The 15841-nt window shown below is 47.0% G+C and overlaps 6 protein-coding genes across 6 annotated transcripts; 4 read left to right on the forward strand and 2 right to left on the reverse strand.

The window, feature by feature from the left end:
* The first annotated feature begins 266 nt into the window (after positions 1-266).
* Positions 267-1994, forward strand: V1513DRAFT_397255 (phosphatase 2C-like domain-containing protein). The gene is made up of 3 exons (XM_066895405.1): positions 267-516; positions 590-1096; positions 1150-1994. The coding sequence occupies exons 1-3, from the start codon at positions 471-473 to the stop codon at positions 1881-1883; spliced, it is 1287 nt and encodes a 428-aa protein (XP_066754659.1). The 5' UTR covers positions 267-470; the 3' UTR covers positions 1884-1994.
* Positions 1990-4277, reverse strand: V1513DRAFT_397256 (VHS domain-containing protein). The gene is made up of 6 exons (XM_066895406.1): positions 3861-4277; positions 3712-3799; positions 3570-3645; positions 3276-3513; positions 3168-3223; positions 1990-3117 (listed from the first exon to the last, which is right to left on the reverse strand). The coding sequence occupies exons 1-6, from the start codon at positions 4021-4023 to the stop codon at positions 2014-2016; spliced, it is 1725 nt and encodes a 574-aa protein (XP_066754660.1). The 5' UTR covers positions 4024-4277; the 3' UTR covers positions 1990-2013.
* Positions 4278-4467: 190 nt separating this feature from the next.
* V1513DRAFT_376819 (uncharacterized protein) lies at positions 4468-5367 on the forward strand (the record flags this gene model as incomplete). Its single annotated transcript, XM_066894936.1, has 3 exons — positions 4468-4574; positions 4634-4770; positions 4826-5367. Coding segments are annotated over 3 exons (786 nt in total), but the record flags the coding sequence as incomplete, so codon positions are not given.
* Positions 5368-5689: 322 nt separating this feature from the next.
* Positions 5690-10568, reverse strand: V1513DRAFT_463334 (uncharacterized protein). The gene is made up of 8 exons (XM_066899966.1): positions 10259-10568; positions 9987-10132; positions 9792-9929; positions 9387-9734; positions 8566-9325; positions 7244-8518; positions 6598-7190; positions 5690-6549 (listed from the first exon to the last, which is right to left on the reverse strand). Exons 1-8 carry the CDS (start codon positions 10320-10322, stop codon positions 5731-5733), a joined length of 4143 nt encoding a protein of 1380 aa, XP_066754662.1. The 5' UTR covers positions 10323-10568; the 3' UTR covers positions 5690-5730.
* Positions 10485-13290, forward strand: V1513DRAFT_412201 (YAP-binding/ALF4/Glomulin). The gene is made up of 4 exons (XM_066895748.1): positions 10485-10814; positions 10873-10995; positions 11050-11350; positions 11404-13290. The coding sequence occupies exons 1-4, from the start codon at positions 10734-10736 to the stop codon at positions 12804-12806; spliced, it is 1908 nt and encodes a 635-aa protein (XP_066754663.1). The 5' UTR covers positions 10485-10733; the 3' UTR covers positions 12807-13290.
* Positions 13291-15695, forward strand: V1513DRAFT_441175 (P-loop containing nucleoside triphosphate hydrolase protein). Its single transcript, XM_066897477.1, has 6 exons — positions 13291-13438; positions 13552-13606; positions 13732-13786; positions 13880-13978; positions 14049-14181; positions 14243-15695. Exons 1-6 carry the CDS (start codon positions 13402-13404, stop codon positions 15385-15387), a joined length of 1524 nt encoding a protein of 507 aa, XP_066754664.1. The 5' UTR covers positions 13291-13401; the 3' UTR covers positions 15388-15695.
* The last annotated feature ends 146 nt before the right edge of the window (positions 15696-15841 follow it).

A 15841-nucleotide genomic window follows, 5' to 3' on the forward strand; every position in this document is an offset into this window, starting at 1 on the left:
CTTAATGGACACTCTAATAGGAAATGTTTCGACAGTATCCACGATGTCAATCATGCTGACTATAGGATTTCTGTGACTGCTCTTAATACTGAATCAACCCCTGAAGTGCGGTTCCCATTCTTATTCGTTACGATGACTCCGTGAGTTGGATCTATCGCTTCCGGTTAAATTTATATCGCAAATCGTAAAGAACATGAACAGCATTGGTCATTTTTGTAAACAGGCCCAAAACCTTGGAGCCGATATAAATCTCGAGTCGTTCGCCCACATAGTTTCCGAGGCCGCGACGCAACCGTCCAGCCAGAGCCGCACAAATCAAATATGGAGAGTCTTCCTTTGAGCGCGTCTTCATCAATAGTTTCCCGCCTACACACTCTTATCATAGCTTTCTTAAATGCATTATATGCAGTTATGGCTAGCGTGAAGTGAAGTAGTCGCCACAAAGGCTCAACCTATAACTAGCCAGGAATATGCGGATTTCTTCGTCTTACTTGTGGACGGTCACCGATTCGTACAGTAAGGCATCAATACATACTTGGCCTGTGGGCCGCATCGTGGATCTCAGGGGCTGACAGTGTAATTTTCACAGAATTCATTTTCCAATTCAGTAAATTTCAAATCTCGCAGCAATGTACGATCTCGAATGCTCAACGTTATCGTCATTTTACTACTTACTATGTTGCTCCACCGGCTAAATCAGTTGCGTCTAAGATCTCCTCCGTCCCTCGCTTGCGAGTCCCGTTGCTCAATGCGCCGACACATCTGGGCCATTACACTTCCCGGGTAACACGACCTGATAATGACGACCGATACAGCGTATCAGTCCTGACTGTTCCCGCAAGGTCTTCGTTGACACCGCGCTCGCTTAAGAGCAAGACTCCTCCACAGCGGCAAGTGTTTTTCTACTCGGTATTCGACGGGCATGGAGGATCCGAATGCAGCGACTTTTTAGCACAGAATCTAGCCACATACATTGAAAATGCCGATTTGAATTCAATTGAACGACTCGAGCAGGGATGGAAGGAGAACATCGGCGGATACTGGACAAGATGGCGAGGACATCTTGAAAAGTTTCGAAGCAGGATGAGCAAAGATAGTGAGTTTTCTGGTGATTTATATACGGCGTTCCTTGTGCTAATGAATATAAAGGCGACTTACTTCTTCGCGTTCCCATTTCGTTTCTGCAAGCCGATTACAATTACACAATGGCAGAACGGCCATCTGGATCGACTTGCACGTCCGTCTTGTTATACAGTTTGAATCCGAGCGTGCCATATTGGTCCGATGCACCGTCACGACTTTTGGTTGCTCATGTGGGCGACACACGGTGCATTCTAAGCGATAGGAACGGTGTAGCACATGCGCTCACGTCGGCCCACCATCTTTCGTCGCCGACCGAATCGGCACGATTGAGAAGATATGCCGCAAGCTTTTTCACAGACTCATTTGGTGAAGAAAGATTCGGCAACGTGGAGAATACTCGGTCGTTCGGTGATCGGTCTATGAAGAGACTTGGCGTTACCGCCGAGCCTGACCTTACCGAGTACACGTTAGGTTCACGAACCGCGGACGATGGATTTGGAGGCGACGAACCGTTCTTGGTGCTCGTTTCTGACGGCGTGTCCAATTTTGCTGCGGACCAAGAGATTGTCGATATAGTGACGTCTACTGGCTATCGATCTGGTTACGCCAGAGGCACCCCTCAAGACGCGGCACGCGAGGTCGTTCAATTTGCCGCAGACGTGGGAGGCGACGATAACGCTACATGCATAGTCGTCCGGCTCTCTGGATGGGGAAAGTGGACCAGTCCAGTGGACAGAACTGGTAATTTAAGGGAATATAGACTACGCGATGCATTGGACAAGGTGGCTCGCCGGCAGTAGAGACCCTGTCGTGAATCAACTGCATATCTAGATATAGAAGCTTAAGTCCTAAATCTAACCATTTATCATACGCCCCCCACATTTAATAAATTGAATGTTTTAGAATCCATCGATTAATAGTACATTATATCTAAAATAAGCCGTCTAAGTCTAAGAGATTGCTGCTGGTATTGGGCGTAGACGACTGCTGCTGTGTTTGGTTTTCCAGTTTTGCTGGAACAGGTACTGATTCAGGTTCCGGCTGAGGCTGCAGACTAGGTTGGAGTGCCGTTTTCGGTGCGGAGAACGCCTGTAGAAAAGCTGCTGATTGGCTCTTCGATACCGGTTGTGTAAAAGGTTGTGGTCGTGCCAAATTTGGGATCTGCTTCGTAAGCAGCGAAGGAAGCTGCTGAGTCGTTGTGGTTGCTGTAATAGTAGTTGGTGCAGGTTGCTGTAAAGGCGCACTGAAAAGAGATGACAATGGCTGCGACGTTGCGGCGACTGGGGTTGAAAAGGATGACGGAACTGAGAACTGCGCCATCACAGCCGCAGCGTTGGACTGCGGTGGGGTAGGCGCGCTAGAGAATGGTTGCAGAGACGCAGAAGTTGAAGCTACGTCCGCATAAGTAAACTGCGCCGGAGCTGGCGTAGGGGATATCGAGAGCATAATCGGTTGGATCGGCGGTACAGACCCCGAAGAGACATCCACGTCATCGTCGAAATCAATCAAATTAATGGCCTGAGCAGGAGCAATGGTTGGCTGCGGAGCCGCAGGTACTGGCGAGTTGTTCCGGCTAAGCTGAGAGACGGGTGTGTTGCTGCCCGACCGTTTCATGGCCTTCACCGTGTCATATTTGTTGATGGCACTGTTAATATAATCATTCAAACTCAAAAGCTTCTGCACTGCCTCTCCATCCTCGCTTTCGTCCTTAATGATCTTCTGAATCTTCGGCTGGGCATTTTTGATAGCATTGTACAACTCCTCAAACGCATCCTGTCGGCCAATTGCGTCTCCGCTTCTAACACCGTCAAGCATCTCATCTAGCAGTTTAGCTTTCCGCTGAATCTTCGCAAGATCTTCGGCAACCTTCGCTCGATAATCCGTTCTGTGCTCTGTATCGTAACCCGCCATAATTTTCATCAAGTGATTCGCCTCAAGAAGATCTGCTGGGGTTCCTCGACGAATAAGCTCCTGAAGCTTCGCTGATTGTGCAGCTCTTTCCTCCTCTTCTAACTCTTCGGCGGACTTTATATTCTGAAGTATGCATTAATAGCTAATTCAATATAGAGGAAGTCTATACTTACATCCGAAGGATTCAAAACAGCAGCATCATCTCGATTGATCTCTGGGAAAGTATAGCCTGATATCATAATGTTAGCGTATATGTTAGTTTGGACAACGTGGAGACCGACCTTTGTACGACAGTAATCGATGCATGTCTCTAATATAACCTAGGTCGTCCTTGTACCTACTGGTCTGACAAATTGTTTCCCTCCATTCTTCAATCGCCTCCAAAATTAGTTGCTGCGATCGCGTATACCGAGGTGGTGGCCGCTCTGGGAATTTTCGAACTAGATCATTCAAGAACTCTTTCCTGGAAATCTGAAGATGGAATGGATATCCACAATTTTTCACGCAAATGTCTAGTAGCTACAGACCAGTCAATTCACGCATTCTCGAAAACATTCTGGAGTGAGCTCACTTACCGCTAGCGATAGAATGGAGACAGCGGAGGATCTGCTGTTAATAAGCTTGACAATCTGAGTGGCGGCTTCACGTGCTCTGTAGACCAAACCAATTAGCTCCTTCTCATGCCAATTCAACTTGTCAGAAATAATGAATACATACGAATTTCCCTTCTTCTCATTTATCAGGTCTGCAATCTCAATGTTTAAGCTCAAATTCGGCTCCAGATGTGATGGGTCGCAAGCACGATCTAACGACATACGTCAGCAAAACGATATCTTCATAAACTAAATTCCAGCCAAACAACTAACCAATTAATCTACTCAACCGTGATCTCTCCGCTGGGTCCTGTCGCACCTGCCCCGACGATACTAAAGTCGACATAGGTTGATCCTGAACCCGGAACCGTTCGGTATACGACTCGTTACGCGACGGCCCATCCGCCCCATCGGAATACCTTCCATATGAAGACATCACTTCAACCTTTCTCACTTGAGTAGCTGTGATGTAATGCGAAAGATTAACGAATGTCCAGTGGCTGTTACGATTGCGTCGTGACGGGATAAAGTCTTGCGGATGACCTGCCGCAACACAAAATTTACCCGGATCTGTTGTACCTTCGCTGACATGTGGCTCAGACTATTGAGGAATACGCAAATATATTGCGGTCAGCTACAACGAGATTCTGTAAAGTTTCCTACAAGATGGGCAAGAATAACGGTAAATCAAGACAGCCATATAAGAGCAAAAATCAGAATCGGGCAAATTCCAAACGGTTTGATGAAAGCAAATATGAATCGGTGTCTGCCGACGCTATCGATAAACCTCCGGTGAGGACCGCTATGTGGGTGAGTTACTTACTATCTGCCCTATATCCATGTAACGGAAAAAAGTTAATATTGGTTTACTGTGATATAGGACTTCGATCATTGCGATCCTAAACGTTGTAGCGGCAAGAAATTGGCGCGGTTGGGATTAATCAGATCTCTGAGAGTCGGTCAGAAGTTTCGTGGAGTCGTGATATCGTAAGTACCATGTACACCCTCGCGCAAGTAAGCTCCACCAATGCTGACTATGTCGTTAGACCCAATGGAAAAGTTCCCGTATCCCCGTCTGATCGTGAGATTTTGGAGGAGCACGGTGCGGCGGTTGTCGAGTGCTCTTGGGCTCGGGTACAAGAAATTCCTTGGTCAAGAATAGGTGGACGACACGAACGACTCCGTAAGTTACATCGAGTGAATGAAGAAGAAATGTCATGTTCTGACATTGTAAGTAGTACCGTATCTAATAGCAACAAATCCTGTTAACTACGGGCGACCGTGGAAGCTGAATTGTGTTGAAGCCATAGCTGCAGCTTTTGCCATTACTGGACACAGAGATTGGGCCGAGGAAATATTATCACATTTTTCATGGGGCCATGCATTTCTTAAAGTCAATCGCGATCTACTTAATATGTATTGCAGATGTACAGATGCTGAGTCAGTGACCGCTGCGCAGAATGACTGGCTGGATATGATCGATAAAGATTACGCAGATCGGGAGGCTAAGAAGGCCAACGGAGATGACGTCTGGCTGGAAGGAAATATGAATCATCTGCATATATCCTATTCGGAGGATGACGAAGACGATGAAGACGATGAAGACAACGAAGACGACGAAGACGACGCGGATGAAGAAGGCGATGAGGCCAGGGAGACAGAACATGAACAAGCGGAAGAGGCTGACGATGGGGATGAAGTAGAGGAGCAAATGGCAAACAATGACCGTGAAGAGAATCCGTTGTGGCTGCCGCAAGCCAATGATAAAAGGACTGTCTAACAAGGGCTCAATCAGGCCATTACCAATTGCAGTAAATAGGTGTACATATGCAGTTGCTACCGCTGTCAAGAACATGTCGATGGAGCTACAATCGGCCTAATCCCATACCAGTTATGCAATAAGAGCCGGTGGACCTAAATTTGATTGTTCTCCGACGTTAAAAATAGACCTTTGGTATTGACCGAACTTTCTATCTTGCAAAGAGTGACATGGGGCATATGGGCAAGACTTTAAGGTTAAGTGTACGATAATAGAAGCATGCTACCTGACAGGAAGTCTCTTCGTCCGTCGGGTCTGATGAGTTTGGATGAGCGTGCATGAGCAAATGATAGTCACCTATGGTATTGCGACAATATTAGAAACTCAATCGTATATCTCCGAATGATACCATCCTTGCTTAACCCAATACCCATTACTTTTTTCACCCACAAACTCCACCAAATCCTTTTGTACAATCCATTCCAAAATATCCTTCATCTCGGCCTCTGTCAACATACAATGGAATTTTCGACACAACTCAGCGGCTGGTACGCCTGGGCGTAATGCAATTGTCATCAGCACAACATTTACTAGTCGTAGAAACCACACTTTATTGATGTCGCCCAAAACATCAATCCACATACGACCACCAGGTACAAGAAACTTTGCACCTTCCGAAGGGTCTGCATGCACGGCCGGAACCGGAACCTCAACGGACGGCAATGATGGCACTTGACGATCAGCACTGCTCCGAATAACGATGTCGCAGTCTAGCTTATCACGGTCGACAAGACGAGACGTATAACCTTCGATCAATTTTCCAGCACTAACATTGACTCGCACCAACTCCACCTCGCCTTGAGCAATCAAATCCATCAAGCAGATCATTGAACTGTCTGGAGCCAGACGCGACATTATGATACCCTTGGACTGGGCGAAAGTGCTCAAAAGCCGGTTATGGAATGAGCATGCTTTGTTAAAAGACGACTCCTCAGTGCGTAGTTTTGCCATCATGTTGAAGCGATCGGAAAAGACAAAATTCCGTCCTGGGACGCGTTTGTCAAGATCACGAGAAGTATATACCAGTATTTTCTCCTTCTCCATCTGATTGACGGCCTCTGAACAACGTTGCGTACCGAACTTGTCAAGTAGTACTTTGGCAGACTGTGGATCATATTTCGATTCATCTGTAGCAATGATCGCCTACAACCGATTAGCATTGTTGTTCGTGGAGTTTATAAAACTGCTTACCTTTATCAGTTGCTTGACATCATCCGCCCTTTTAGGCGCGTGCAATTCGGGTAGCAGCGGCTCCTCACGCCGACACGCGAATGGAACCGATGTCAGGCTTTCTTCAGATTTTACTGTCGAGACCGATATGTAGACATCGTCCAACCACAGACTAGACGGCTCATCTCGAACAAATGTGTAATCTCGAAGGGCATTGTCTTTCATGATACTCTCCAAGAGTCCAACGCTATCCTCGTCATCCACCATATCAGTATCATTCTCCCGCCAGTACTTAACTAGAGCCATTATATCCAAATATTCAAAATCAAGATTAATGAGTTTGTCATTTTCGTACGCATCCAGGAAAACATGTTCCCACCGTTCCGCCGCCCTGATTAGTGCTTTCGAACCTCCAAAAAATTGGCGAATTCGAGGCCAAACCGATTGAAGAGTATCGACGGTATATGGCTCGCCTAGGGCCGCAGCTACCCTGTCCCAAGCAATAGCCTTGGCCAGGCCACCATAAAAGGAGCGCGTAATAATGACAGCACGGAAAATGCAATCAGCGTGCTTGTGGCCGAGTCTAGTAGTGTTCCTTATTCTCCTGGAATTTTCTACATTTTGTTAGTCCATTAATAACAATGGAAAAAGATAGCAATTTTCTTACTCTTGTGTTCCTTGATCAGTTCAGCGCGTTTCTGTCTTGTTTCCAGTGCTTCCATAGATTTAGCCTTCTTTCCAGGACGTACAAATTCGGAGATGGGATCAACTGCCGCTTCTACTGTTCCGCGTTTCCTTCGGGCTTTGCCACTTGGTCGCGCAATGACGGCCTCAGGACTCTCAGCAGCGTTCGCGGTACAGGGTTCGACTACAGACGGATTTTCTTTGCGGCGTTGCAAAGGTGGAGCAGAAACCTTTGGTCGCCTCCTACGCTGAGATATGCCATGTTCACCAACTGTAAGCAACGACAACCCGTGACCACTCCCTTCCTGTTCTTCCATGCGCTTCTTCAATCTTGCAGATGCCGCCTGCTGCTGTTCGGTACTCAGTTTCGTCGTTCGCAATGCCTTCTCAGCCCTCCTTTGCACACGCGCTCTCTGTTTCATGGACTGGATTGGCACCATATTGTAGAATGAAAACTCGTTCGATATCACTTCAATAGCCCGATTAGCTCTCTTTGTGCCATCTTTGGAAACCATTAAATTCTCCTTGAATTTCACAACCTCAGGCGAGTCGACCCCATAATGAGGGTAAGTCAGGATCCAAGTAGTGGTAGGCCGCCCCTGACCATCAATAGTTGATATGCAAATTCTCTGTAGCTTGTTCTTGTTGACGAGCGAATTAGTATCACGCTCTAATGTTCGACGATCAAGCTGACCTGACGTCGAATTTTGGGATCTGTCCCGTAGATTTGCGAGCAATGGCGTACCACCTTCCATGACGCCTCCACCTTCCTCTAGGAGCTGCAGCATCAAAGATTGACGTAGGCTGGCCGCAATTGAAAACGAGCTTACACCAGATGAGGAAGATCTCGCACCTGGCTTTACAGGCTCGGATTTTTTGAGAGTGGCTATGGAGGTTTTCTTAATTGGCTTGCTGGATGACGACATGGATGATGCAGTTGCCGCAGCAGCGTCATCCTTAGGGCCTTCCGTCATGACGACGTCTCCTTCAGGGGTCTTCTCTGAGGCCTGTTCCTTCTCGACCTCTGGCGGAGCAACTGGTGTCTCACTGATCTGGCCCTGAGGTTCAGTTTCGAGTGCGGCATCTTCAATGACTGGTGTTGCTAGTGGCACCGATAATTCAGACCGTGGATCCTTTCGTGGCCTACCGCGCTTACGTATCGGCTGATCTGTTACATCCGGCTCGGATCTCGCTGGCGTGACAACCTCCTTAATATTCAACCTGGTAATACTGTTACCTGTACCGTGCCATGCCGGAACTACGAAGATTAGTTAAATGATTAAATTAGTACTCGCCAAAACTTACTTTTTTCTCCTTCGTCATCCATCCCTATTCCAATTTCCGGAACATAGCGTAATCTGTTTGGTCGTTTCGACAGTAATTGAAGATCCGCGTAGACTGATTTTGAGATAAGCGGTCCGAATTTACCCCAATCCACGTCTGGAGATTTTTGCACAAAAGTGCGATATGCAGGAAGAGTAAAATATCGATAATATGAAACTCTCGCAGTATTGTCTGAACCCCGAACCATGGCGTATTGGCTTAAGTGGCGCGGTTGCGAAGATTTCGAGCCGTCGGGACCAGATGTATCGGCAAACTTGGTCAGAACAGTGTTGAAGATCCGACTAAAGTCGCGTCCAACGCATTTTCGCGTCAGCTCCATGGAAGAGATTCCTTTCGTGCGCTTCGACGCGACAAGGTCGTAGACCTGGTTCTCCAGTGGAAAGAAACGATTGAATCGTGGGCTCTGCTCACTCTCTTCCTGGAATTCTTGAATCTTATCATTTTCGCTAACCTCGAACGGCTCCTGACTAGCATCCTCAACATCAGACGACTTCTCACCTTCGTTCTCCGCTGCCTCCTCTGCGACTTCTTGAAATTCAATCTCTTCTTCCCTGAAAACTTCTTTTTCCGGATACTCTTTAACAAACTGGAGGCAGCTATGCTTCTTGCCGCTTTCATCAGAGGCACGAACAACGAAGACCTTCCGGATATAGCCCTTGCTCTCCAAGTTTTCGACGCATCGGCCAAAAACTTTGATCTTATATCTCGACGTATCCATACCCTACAGCCAGCCGCAGCCGTCAGATAAAAGAAAATATTGCCAACGAATAACTGCCACTCACCAGCTGCTTACGCAAGTCAGCGCGCTGGCGCAGACCATTCTTTGCTACCTTCAAGTATTCCATAATTTCGCGGCGTAACTTCACAGTCTCTGTGCCTGCACTTGCGTTCTCGTTACGACTTACGGGATCTGCTCTTGCAAATCTTGTGCTGATTAGTAGAGTCGTCTTACCACCTTTTTTGACGACTACCGGATATTTCCTGATAAGCCCAAGATTTGAAAGAACATTGACTCGACTGAACAAAGATCGCGGGTCTTGATTAGTAACACGTGCAACGTCAATAGCTGTTATTCCGGCTTCTCTAGCACGTGTGATGGTACAGAGGAGCACAAATGGATAATGTCCAAGCTATCGAGCAATAAGTGCTGCCCATACTCGAAAAAATGATCGATATTCCCCACTTACAGACGATCCTTCTTTTGGTGCGCCGGTGAGAGTCCGCCATAGCAAGTCTTGGCTGACGAACACACGCAGCTGCTCGCCGTGCTTCTCTAGCAAGCTCGCCAAATCTGTCATATCCTCCTCATCAGTATCCAATGGTTTCTATGCAATTTCACATGTTAGTCTTCACGCAGTCAGCAGGAATCTTCAACCACGTACTGGATCTTCACCGTCCGCGTTATTCAAGCCGACGATGAATTGGTCGTTTTGCTGGCAAAGCCATTTCCACACAACGTACTTCAACGAGTCATCAAGATTCTCTACTTTCAATTGCACGATTTCCCATAGCCGAGTAATGGAACAGCCTAAACATATTTACCAAAAATTAAAATTAATTCGCCCACCCAGAATCGTACATTGTTTCCCTTTTTGATAACGCACAAAAGGCAACAAACAAGACGCGTCAAGCTAGGAAGAAGCAAAAAGGGTACCTTCGACACCGTCTAAGGCGATTTGTTCCACAGTAAATGCCACTAACTCGTCTGCTGAAAGCATTCTGCAGGAATTCGAAATCCAAAGAAATTGAACCAAAAAGTCTGATCGCCCAGTATTTGCAAGTCGTCGAGCAATAGAGCCACAGAATGTATCAAATCGCCGTTGATTTTCAATTAAGTTAACCTAACATGCTCTTTGCCAGCCGGATCATTATTGTATCATGTTATAAGCTGACAGGAATTGACCAATGTCCGAATAAAATGCTATGATTATCTCGCGACGTCGGCTGCGACAAGAGTCAGAGTGGACTTTCGCGCTGACCGAACACACTCTCGTTGACACGAATGGCGCCGAAACGTCATGGAAGCCTGCCTTAACTGTGGAAACCTGGAACCCCGCAACGCATCCAATTAGCCAGTTCAGTCCTGCGTCTCAATACTTACTTTCATATAGTAACGCTTGTAACTCCAAATGGCTTCCAGCACGACGGAAAATACAACGTCTATAGAAGATGCTATCCACGCGCTGACAGGCGCTGCGCAGGATGCGGTGGTAAGATCATCTATTATTCTATGGAAGTCTCTGACAGTCTGATCCAATTCCTTTGCAGGAGTCCGACGATTATATCACATATTCTACATTGCTTGACGTCTATCTGGGAAATCCGAACCGATATAAAGAGTCTGAACGAGTGGCTCTATTGCAAGCACTGGAAAGTATTCTACGACGTAGCGTATGTTGAACAGGCAATTGCCGGATCAAAGCGTCCATCTAACTTGCTAAACAGGAGATTCTTCTGTCTTATGTCGCTTGGGATCTCCCAGTATTATTACTTCCATATTTGGCATCTGCCGATCCTTTTGATTCCGTTGCTGCCTCGAAAGTGCTCACACCTCGGAAAGCTGTGCTTAAAATTTTCAATTTGATCGCAGAGAAAGGCAATGCGAAAGAGGTCTTCTTGAAGTCAATCGAGGCCTTGTCAACGTTGAATGTGGATTTTCCACTAGACGCTACTCCGGAGCAGATTCTCGATTGTGAAAAACTGTTTGTGCTCAAGTTTTATGCGTTGTTTGAGGTGATCATTTCAGGTACGTTATGTGAGATTGGGCCCTTGCTTCACAGCTCACTCACGCGGACATAGTGACTAGACGAATAACCACTCAATACCCGTCTCGATTCTTGACAACGTCTTCAACAGCCTTGTTATCATTTTTCTCCGGGCATGTAGATGAGCTCAGCGAGCAATCACTGCCGGTATTGCTTCGCAGATTGTACCTGTTTGCCCGAGACTACGTCCCTCCACCATCGAAAACTGCAGTCGAACCAGAAGAAGAGGCACTCCAGCGACGAATGCTACAGAGTTACGTGACGCACATGGTCGAAATCATGCTTCGGAACAAAAGCGTTGCTTGGAGCCGGCGATACTTTGCGGAGATCAAGCCGCAGATAGACGTACTGCCGATCAGAGAACGAGAGCGCCCACTATCTTTCGACGGCGCGTTGAGTCCAAGTATAATTGAAATGCTTGAGAGGTTTTTACAATTGACTTCATCCTTTGATATTGCACCAGAAGTGTTCGCTGAGACACTGCTAGAGGAGCCTCCAGAGCTGGAACTTGATAACGAGCCGGAGGTTGATCCGAGCTTCCCGTCGCCACCGGCGTCAAGTTCGTCCATTCCCCTGTCCGCAGAAGGATGCTTCTTCCTTCTCGCGGAATTTTTAGTATCTGAACCGCGGTCAAAGATATCGTTTACTTTCCCGGATGTAATAAGGATCACCAAGCGATTTATTATCAGGGAAGAGGGTGAATCCCCAGGAGTTGGTGTGTGTGACGCTGTCGGTTTCTATGCCTGGAAGTTCTTAAAGGATATTACACCGGAAGAAATTGCGTCTACTTCTCCAGAAGAATTTAATGGATACCTACAGGTGCTGACGTCGCTATCAGCAACGTCCCCGTCACCTACAGTTCGGTTCATTTTCCACACCTTGGTTGTCCACCTTTTGTCGCGGTCGAGTCCTGAGAGGTCGTACGGATACATCTATGACACGCTACAGTTCTGCCCATTCGAGAATGTTTGTGGCGCTTTTGTGATCGTTCTCAAAGATTTCCTTGATATTTCTTCCCAAGAGCCTGCAGAATCATCGAGATGCAGAATTATATACGAAGAAACCAAGCGAAAGCAGGTCGAGGATCTCATCGAGTCCTGCCTTTCTGCCATTGAAACCAGCCCAGATTTATTGCTAGACGAGCGATATCCCACTCTACTGGCATGGGTCAATAATTTCCTTGTGGTAGTGGGTGGGGAGAAGGCATTCTTAGATGCAATAATTATGCGTCTGCATGCACTGATCCAGCGCGACAAGTTGACTAGCAAGAATGATACTGATGACGACGAGCGAATCGAGCGCAATGTCCGAGCGGGGATTCTTACTGCAGGTATGGAGCTGCTAGAGAAGGCACACAGTTTAGAGTCTGCCGTGAAGAAGTTGTCAATTAAAGACGACGAATCTACACCGCGTGCAACACCAGCAGCTGCTGCGTAAGTTGTTTTATGGTAATGCGATAGTGAAAAATTGAACGGGAGGTGGTGTTATGTAATTAATATTGTATCTTATGGTCTAGGGTTGTAACTTTCAGTAATTGTGATATGTTAGAAAAGGCTGAGTACATCTTCAATGTCTAATGTCAATTTACGGCGGAAGCCTTTGCTCGTAACGTCTCCGTTTCGCGATCCACGGAACCGAGACCGGTGCTCCTGTGATATATACCCAAATTGTCGAATGCATTGTTCCATATTATCTTTTACTCGACGAAAATACTTTCGCTGTATATATATATATGCATTTTGGATGAAGTCGGTGTACTTGCTGCAGCCTTTTTGTTAAAAGAAAGGCAGGCGGCGAGTTGTTCGAGTAAGCAACATCTTACGTATCTAACGCGCCGTTATGCGGTTATGGCACTATGCAACCAGACTCTTTGATATTTGACTACAGCAGGCCGTGTGATTGGCGCCAGGTACCCCCAGCGCAAATTAATGCGTGAGGCTAGGTACCCGTCCGAGCCCTGTTTTATCTCGTCGTCGTCTTCATCTTCTGACGATCCAGAATCTCCTTTCATCAACCTCGACAGACTGCCACCATGACTGAAGATCCTCGTATGACCGCTGGCGAAGCGTGTAAGTACATTTTTGTGTCTTCTGGTCAATTGCCTCGGTAGACCATGGGTGCCCAAACTGGGACAAGATATTGGAATGGGCTTTGGCTAATTGGGCACTTTTTAAATTGATAGCCATCATCAATGCCGCTGCTGTTACCCGTAACTACGCCATTCACCCTCGTATTAAGTATGATTTTATGTTTGATTGGTCCAGCGACTGGTTCTTGGCCGACGTCAATCCGGTGCCAGCACCGTTCCCAGCCTGACGCAGAAAAGTGCCGTATAGTTAACAGTCGCCTTTTTCTTATACAGATACAACACTGTTACCGGCGTCAATGGGCCCCTGGTCATTCTAGACAATGTCAAGGTGCGATAGTTTCGTATGGAATTGCAATTGAGTGTTCAATTTGAATTGTGATAGTACCGTGAAAGTTTAGTGTCTGACATGTTTTCACTGTAGTTCCCACGATATAACGAGATCGTCAATTTGACACTTCCTGACGGTACTGTCCGAGCTGGACAGGTTCTCGAGGTTCGTGGCAGTCGTGCCGTTGTTCAGGTATGTGAATTTTCAGAGGATTTCAGGAGTTGTATTGTGGAAGACGGGACAAAGATTCTGAGCGGTATAGGTCTTCGAGGGTACTTCCGGAATCGACGTAAAGAAAACTCGAGTCGAGTTCACTGGAGAGAGCTTGCGTATTCCTGTCTCTGAGGACGTTATGGGTCGAATTTTCGACGGCTCTGGTCACGCTATTGACAATGGTGAGTCTGCATGCAATATGTGTCGAACTGGAAAGATAGGAAGGTCTAACCGAGGGCATAGGTCCAAAGGTCTTCGCTGAGGACTACCTCGACATTAATGGTTCTCCCATCAATCCCTATTCCCGTATTTATCCTGAGGAGATGATTTCCACTGGTATCAGTGCCATCGATACAATGAACTCTATTGCCCGTGGTCAGAAGATTCCTATTTTTTCTGCAGCTGGTCTGCCACACAACGAAATTGCTGCGCAGATTGCTCGACAGGCTGGTTTGGTAAAGCGTCCCACGAAGGACGTTCACGATGGTCACGAGGAGAACTTCTCGATTGTTTTCGCGGCAATGGGTGTCAACTTGGAGACTTCGCGATTCTTCAAGCAGGATTTCGAAGAGTCTGGCTCACTTGACCGTGTCACACTCTTTCTTAACTTGGCTAATGATCCTACTATTGAGCGCATTATCACTCCTCGACTCGCCTTGACTACTGCTGAGTACTTAGCCTACCAGACCGAGCGACATGTTTTGGTTCTGTTGACCGATATGAGCTCATACGCTGATGCGCTTCGTGAGGTTTCAGCCGCGCGTGAGGAGGTTCCCGGTCGCCGTGGTTACCCCGGTTATATGTACACTGACTTGTCGACCATCTACGAGCGTGCTGGTCGTGTCGAGGGCAGAAATGGTTCGATTACTCAGATTCCTATTCTCACTATGCCTAACGATGATATCACACATCCTATCCCAGATTTGACCGGATATATCACCGAGGGTCAGATCTTCGTCGACCGTCAGCTCCACAACCGTGGTATCTACCCTCCAATCAACGTCCTTCCTTCCCTTTCGCGGCTTATGAAGTCTGCTATTGGCGAAAAGCTCACTCGTAAAGACCACGGTGACGTGTCCAACCAGTTATACGCCAAGTACGCTATTGGTCGTGACGCTGCTGCCATGAAGGCTGTCGTCGGTGAGGAAGCTTTGTCTCAGGAGGACAAGCTCTCGCTCGAGTTCTTAGAGAAGTTCGAGCGCAGCTTCATTGCTCAGGACCCGTACGAGGCCCGCACGATTTTCGAGTCGCTCGATCTCGCGTGGTCACTCTTGCGTATCTACCCCAAGGAGCTCCTTAACCGTATCCCGGCGAAGATCATCAATGAATTTTACCAGCGTTCTCGTGTTGACCTACCTGTCGAGGCTCCGGCGCCTGCTGAGGAGTAAGAAACGGGTTATGTACAAGGTTGAGTATAATAGATTGAATCTGTGTGAAGGGTATTGTCATACTTGGTGTTGCGAACGTTTTTGTCATCTTTACATTTGCTGATATATTTGTTTTATCTAAATTGTGTGTTTGTGTGTTTGTGTCTCAACGTTAAGTGTTTATTTATTTAGTATACATAACGTAAAAGTCATTAAGAATTGTGGAATGACCGTACTTGCATACGGGGTGAACGTTGTCGCACCGCACCCTACAGAGCTCCAAAGTGGTGGGACGACATTTAACTGGTGGTAAAATTCATTATTAAGGGAAACAAATGCAATATGCTATCAAGAGCCGAAGACCAGACTAGATATCGAATCATAACACGCGCCATAGAGCTAACTTGCGCCAGGAAAAAAGCAGCAAACTACATCCACCCGCCGAGGAAACAAGAACGCCAGTTGTAAATATGCA

Source organism: Lipomyces chichibuensis, assembly GCF_038497645.1.
Source record: "Lipomyces chichibuensis strain CBS 12929 unplaced genomic scaffold V1513scaffold_8, whole genome shotgun sequence".
NCBI classification, from domain to species: domain Eukaryota; kingdom Fungi; phylum Ascomycota; class Lipomycetes; order Lipomycetales; family Lipomycetaceae; genus Lipomyces; species Lipomyces chichibuensis.

Bases quoted from the DNA above. Each gene is read 5' to 3' on its own strand.
- V1513DRAFT_397255 (XM_066895405.1), top strand. From the start codon at position 471: ATGCGGATTTCTTCGTCTTACTTGTGGACGGTCACCGATTCGTACA. The intron at 517-589 runs GTAAGGCATCAA...TAATTTTCACAG, and splicing joins GACGGTCACCGATTCGTACA to AATTCATTTTCCAATTCAGT. The intron at 1,097-1,149 runs GTGAGTTTTCTG...ATGAATATAAAG, and splicing joins AAGCAGGATGAGCAAAGATA to GCGACTTACTTCTTCGCGTT.
- V1513DRAFT_397256 (XM_066895406.1), bottom strand. From the start codon at position 4,023: ATGTCTTCATATGGAAGGTATTCCGATGGGGCGGATGGGCCGTCGCGT. The intron at 3,800-3,860 runs GTTAGTTGTTTG...GTATGTCGTTAG, and splicing joins ACGGTTGAGTAGATTAATTG to ATCGTGCTTGCGACCCATCA. The intron at 3,646-3,711 runs GTATGTATTCAT...TTTGGTCTACAG, and splicing joins AATGAGAAGAAGGGAAATTC to AGCACGTGAAGCCGCCACTC.
- V1513DRAFT_463334 (XM_066899966.1), bottom strand. From the start codon at position 10,322: ATGCTTTCAGCAGACGAGTTAGTGGCATTTACTGTGGAACAAATCGCC. The intron at 9,735-9,791 runs GTAAGTGGGGAA...ATTGCTCGATAG, and splicing joins CACCAAAAGAAGGATCGTCT to CTTGGACATTATCCATTTGT. The intron at 8,519-8,565 runs GTAAGTTTTGGC...TAATCTTCGTAG, and splicing joins GGATGACGAAGGAGAAAAAA to TTCCGGCATGGCACGGTACA.
- V1513DRAFT_412201 (XM_066895748.1), top strand. From the start codon at position 10,734: ATGGCTTCCAGCACGACGGAAAATACAACGTCTATAGAAGATGCTATC. The intron at 10,996-11,049 runs GTATGTTGAACA...CTTGCTAAACAG, and splicing joins AAAGTATTCTACGACGTAGC to GAGATTCTTCTGTCTTATGT. The intron at 11,351-11,403 runs GTACGTTATGTG...ACGCGGACATAG, and splicing joins GTTTGAGGTGATCATTTCAG to TGACTAGACGAATAACCACT.
- V1513DRAFT_441175 (XM_066897477.1), top strand. From the start codon at position 13,402: ATGACTGAAGATCCTCGTATGACCGCTGGCGAAGCGT. The intron at 13,787-13,879 runs GTGCGATAGTTT...TTTTCACTGTAG, and splicing joins TCATTCTAGACAATGTCAAG to TTCCCACGATATAACGAGAT. The intron at 14,182-14,242 runs GTGAGTCTGCAT...CCGAGGGCATAG, and splicing joins TGGTCACGCTATTGACAATG to GTCCAAAGGTCTTCGCTGAG.